The sequence below is a fragment of the Athene cunicularia genome, assembly GCF_003259725.1.
Source record: "Athene cunicularia isolate RWA chromosome 12 unlocalized genomic scaffold, athCun1 chr12_part1, whole genome shotgun sequence".
Classification (NCBI taxonomy): Eukaryota; Metazoa; Chordata; class Aves; order Strigiformes; family Strigidae; genus Athene; species Athene cunicularia.
The window spans coordinates 19,526,367-19,530,620 of NW_020799116.1; the positions used below are offsets into that span (position 1 = coordinate 19,526,367).

The 4,254-nt window shown below is 66.9% G+C and overlaps 1 protein-coding gene across 1 annotated transcript; it reads left to right on the forward strand.

The window, feature by feature from the left end:
- The first annotated feature begins 7 nt into the window (after positions 1–7).
- LOC113485010 (acylamino-acid-releasing enzyme-like) lies at positions 8–4,248 on the forward strand. Its single transcript, XM_026857802.1, has 21 exons — positions 8–446; positions 547–673; positions 762–849; positions 945–1,020; positions 1,097–1,260; positions 1,334–1,471; positions 1,556–1,647; positions 1,723–1,763; positions 1,840–1,961; positions 2,129–2,189; positions 2,258–2,355; positions 2,460–2,511; positions 2,598–2,686; positions 2,760–2,898; positions 2,974–3,057; positions 3,136–3,216; positions 3,311–3,399; positions 3,505–3,695; positions 3,764–3,866; positions 3,934–4,040; positions 4,109–4,248. The coding sequence occupies exons 1-21, from the start codon at positions 329–331 to the stop codon at positions 4,212–4,214; spliced, it is 2,166 nt and encodes a 721-aa protein (XP_026713603.1). The 5' UTR covers positions 8–328; the 3' UTR covers positions 4,215–4,248.
- The last annotated feature ends 6 nt before the right edge of the window (positions 4,249–4,254 follow it).

Below are 4,254 nucleotides of genomic sequence, written 5' to 3' on the forward strand. Positions count from 1 at the left end.
GCCCCCTGTGTTCCCCAGTGACTGTCCCCAGGTACCCCCGTACCCACCGATACCCCCGTAGCTGCCCCACCTGTGCACCCCAGTACTGCCCAGACACTGCAGTAACTGCCCTAGTACCCCTGTACCCCACCTGTACCCCAATAACTGTCCCAGTTCTGTGCCTCTGGTACTCCAGTAACTGTCCCCAGTACCCTCCTAATCCCCCTCCCCTGAGCCTGGTGCCCCAGTAACTGCTCCCTGTGCCCCGCCACTCCCCGGTTCTCACACACACCCTGACACAGCCCTGCACCCCCAGCCACCCCCGCGGGTCCTGCAGGTGCTGTCAAACATGGAGGAGACAGTGGAGCTGTACCGGGAGCTGAGCCGGCACCCGGGGCTCAGCGCTGCCTGCCTCGGCCCTGACGTCACCACCCAGTACGGGGGCAAGTACTGCAGCCTCTACACCGGTACGGGGACAGGGTGGCCCCCCGAGGAGTCAGGGGGTGTCTGGGGGTTCTCCACCTCCCGGCGGGGACGCAGCGGGTGTCCTCACCCCGCTCCTCGCAGAGTGGTCGCAGCGGGACCTGGCGCGGGCTGAGAACGTCAAGTTTTGCCGCCAGTACCTGATTTTCCATGACGGGGCCTCCATCGTCTACTCGGGGCCCGCCGGCACCTGCTCCGAGATCAAGGATGAGTGAGTCCCATCCGGTCCTGTCCCCTTGTGTTGGCATCCCCGTGGGGTGCGGGTGGTGGGGGGCTGATGGGCACCTGCCCTCCCGCAGGCTACTGAGCCAGGAGTCCCCCAGCGGGGCGCTGAAGGCCGTCCTGCGCAAGGTCCTCGTCAAGGAGAAGGAGAAGCAGTTCCTGGAGGTGAGGAGGGGGCTGGAGGGGGGCTGGATGTGCGCTGGGGCTCGGGGCGGGATCCACGCTGCGACTCGGGGCCGCCCCGGCATCTCTGCCCCCAGATCTGGGATCAGAACCGTAAGGTAAAAAGCATCGACCTGACGGCGCTGGAGAAGCATGGCGGCGTCTACGACGATGGTGAGGGACCAGGGGATAGCGGGGGATGTGGGGTCCTGGGGGGACGGCGGGGACGGTGCCTGACCCGCCCCTGCAGACCAGTTTGGCTGCCTGGCCTGGTCACACTCGGAGACCCACCTGCTCTACGTGGCGGAGAAGAAGCGTCCCAAGGCCGAGTCCTTCTTCCAGAGCAAAGCCCCTGAGGTGGGCGCCTCTGATGAGGACATAGGATGCCCCGAGAAGGATGATGCACCCCTCAAGGTGGGATCCCCCTGCCCTGGGCCAGGGGGTGCTGGTGGGAGAGGCCATGGGGCTGACAGGGCTTGTGCCACAGGGCGAGCAATTTGTGTACTGCGATAACTGGGGGGAGGCGCTGAGCACCCGCAGCGTGCCCGTCCTCTGCATCCTGGACATCGAGAGCAGCAGCATCTCAGTGCTGGAGGGCGTCCCGGAGCATCTCTCCCCTGGACAGGTCAGGGCAGGGTGCCCTGGGGAACCAGAGAAGGGAGCTTTAGGGGGCAGTGGGGGGCTGAGCCCACACTGCCTCTCCCTGCAGGCTTTCTGGTCCCCCGGTGACACAGGCGTGGTGTTCGTGGGCTGGTGGCATGAGCCCTTTCGCCTGGGGCTGCGGCACTGCACCAACCGCCGGTGAGTTCCCGGTGGGGCCCCCCACCCCACAGCCGGGCCTCCCAGCCCCACGGTGACACCCATCTCTGCCGGCAGGTCAGCGCTCTTCTACGTGGACCTGACAGGCGGGAGCTGCGGTGAGCGGCGTGCACCCCAACCCTGCCAGTGCCCCAGCTCTCCACAGCCCCTCACCGTCCCCTCGTGCCTGTGCAGAACTGCTCTCCGAGGACACCAAGGCCGTGTGGTCCCCGCGGCTCAGCCCCGACCGCTGCTGCATCGTCTACTTGGAGAATGATGTCCTGGGCCCCCACCAGCAGTGCAGCCGCCTCCGCATGGTGAGCAGCACCAGGGGGAGGGCAGCGGCAGGACACTGGGGAGGTGGCGGGGTGCCTGTGCCAGGGCGGGGGCTGGCAGGAGGGTGGTGGTGCCCCCTCTCTGGAATGCAGCAGGGACAGGCTGGCTGAGACCCTGCAAAACTCAACCCGTGCCATGTCTCCCACAGTACAACTGGTACACCGAGCACACCAGCACGGTGCTGGAGGCCGTGCCACGTCAGGCATGGGGTGAGTACAGCCCTGGGGGTGCCAGGAGGGGCAAAGACGGTTGCTGAGCACCACCACTGTCATTACAGGCACCTTCCCGGGCATCTACTGCAGTGCTCTGCCAGGGCTGTGCTGGGCAGCCGACAGCCGCAGGCTCGTGCTGGATACGGCCCAGCGCAGCCAGCAGGTCAGTGCTGCTGGGACGGTACGGGACAGGATGGGATGGTGGGGGGCATGCATGGGGGCCAGGACGGGTCAGGGCTTCGCTGTACTCTGCTTTTGTGCCCCTAGGACGTGTTCGTGGTGGACACGGTGACGGGTGCCACAACCTCGCTGACAGCCAGTGAGTGCCAGGCCGGCGGGGTCATGCTGGTGCCAGGGCTGGGGAGGGGCTCTCGCCTGCAGGTCTGACCCCCCACTCCTCCCCAGATGGCCCCCAGGGAAGCTGGTCTGTCCTCACCATCAACCGGGACCTCTTGGTGGCCAGGTTCTCCACCCCTAGCTGCCCCCCAACACTAGTAAGGTGACACCCCCCTCCCCAGCACTCACCAGCCCCTCTCGGTGCCAGCACTGACGCTTCTCCCCGTGCAGAGAGTGGCCATTCTGCCTGGCACTGGCTGGGAGGCGCAGGTGCGGTGGGTCTGCCTGCAGGATGCACCCCCTGTGCCTGGCATCAGCTGGGGCATCCGCACCCTGCAGCCCCCACCAGAGCAGGAGCACCCCCAATACGGTGAGTGCTTGGGGGGGGCTGGGCCAGGCTCTGCTGTCCCACCAAGCTCTGACACCCCCCACCCCTCCTCTGCAGAGGGCCTGGACTTCGATGCCATCCTGCTGCGCCCGAGTGAGCGCCCCGCCACCCAGAAGCACCCCCTGGTTGTGATGCCCCATGGTAAGAGCGTGCCCCCCACCACCATACCCCTGCCCCAGCCAGGCAGCATCACCCCCTCTTTGCCTCTGCCTTTCACAGGGGGTCCCCACTCCGTCTTCATGGCCGGGTGGATGCTGTACCCGGCGGCGCTGTGCCGCATGGGCTTCGCCGTGCTGCTGGGTGAGTGATGCCAGGGGCCGGGGCTGCTGGGTGGCATCGTGCCCGTGGCGGGGCCGGGGGGAGGAAGGGCTCTGATGCTGCCCCCTGCTCACAGTGAATTACCGTGGCTCACTGGGCTTCGGCCAGGACAGCGTGGCCTCTCTGCCGGGCAATGTGGGCACGCAGGATGTACGCGATGTGCAGGTATGGCCCTGACACGCGGTCCTGGGGCACCCTCTACCCCTGTGGGTACCCTCAAAGCGGGAAAGCGGGGCCACCTGCCTCAGCCGGTGTCCCCGGTGGTGGCAGCTCTGTGTGGAGCGGGTGCTGCAGGAGGAATCACTGGATGCTGGCCGGGTGGCACTGGTGGGCGGCTCGCATGGGGGCTTCCTGGCGTGCCACCTCCTCGGCCAGTTCCCCGACACCTACCATGCCTGCGTGGTCCGCAACCCCGTAGTGAACATCGCCTCCATGGTGGCCACCACTGACATCCCTGACTGGTGAGTAACCCTGCCCCCAGCTCCCGTCACCCCGGCCCTGCATGTGCCCCCATCCCTCTCACCCACAGGTGCCTGACGGAGACGGGGCTGCCCTACACGCCCGACACCCTGCCGGACCCGGCCCAGTGGACAGAGATGCTGCACAAGTCGCCTATGCACTACGTCGACCGGGTACGTCCCCATCTCTGTCCCTGTCCCTGCCGGCAGTTCTGGCACTGAGGCTGTGCTCCTCCAACAGGTCCGTGCACCCGTGCTGCTGATGCTGGGGGAGGACGACCGGCGTGTGCCCCCCAAGCAGGGGCTGGAGTACTACCGTGCCCTCAAGGCCCGGGGGATCCCCACACGGTGAGTGGGGTACTGGGTGCCCTGCTGGGGGGGAAGGCATGGTGCTAATCCCCCTCTCTCCCCTCCAGGCTGCTCTGGTACCCAGGGAACAACCATGCACTGGCTGGCGTCGAGGCCGAAGCCGACGGCTTCATGAACATGGCGTTGTGGCTGCTCAAGCACCTGCAGTGCTAACAGCCCCCCCGCCACTGCCACCCCCAATAAACGATGTAGT

Excerpts from the sequence above, each read along its gene's own strand:
- LOC113485010 (XM_026857802.1), top strand. The coding sequence starts at position 329 with ATGGAGGAGACAGTGGAGCTGTACCGGGAGCTGAGCCGGCACCCGGGG. Across the intron at positions 1,021-1,096 it reads TGGCGGCGTCTACGACGATG|ACCAGTTTGGCTGCCTGGCC; the intron begins GTGAGGGACCAG and ends CCGCCCCTGCAG. Across the intron at positions 3,058-3,135 it reads CCTGGTTGTGATGCCCCATG|GGGGTCCCCACTCCGTCTTC; the intron begins GTAAGAGCGTGC and ends TGCCTTTCACAG.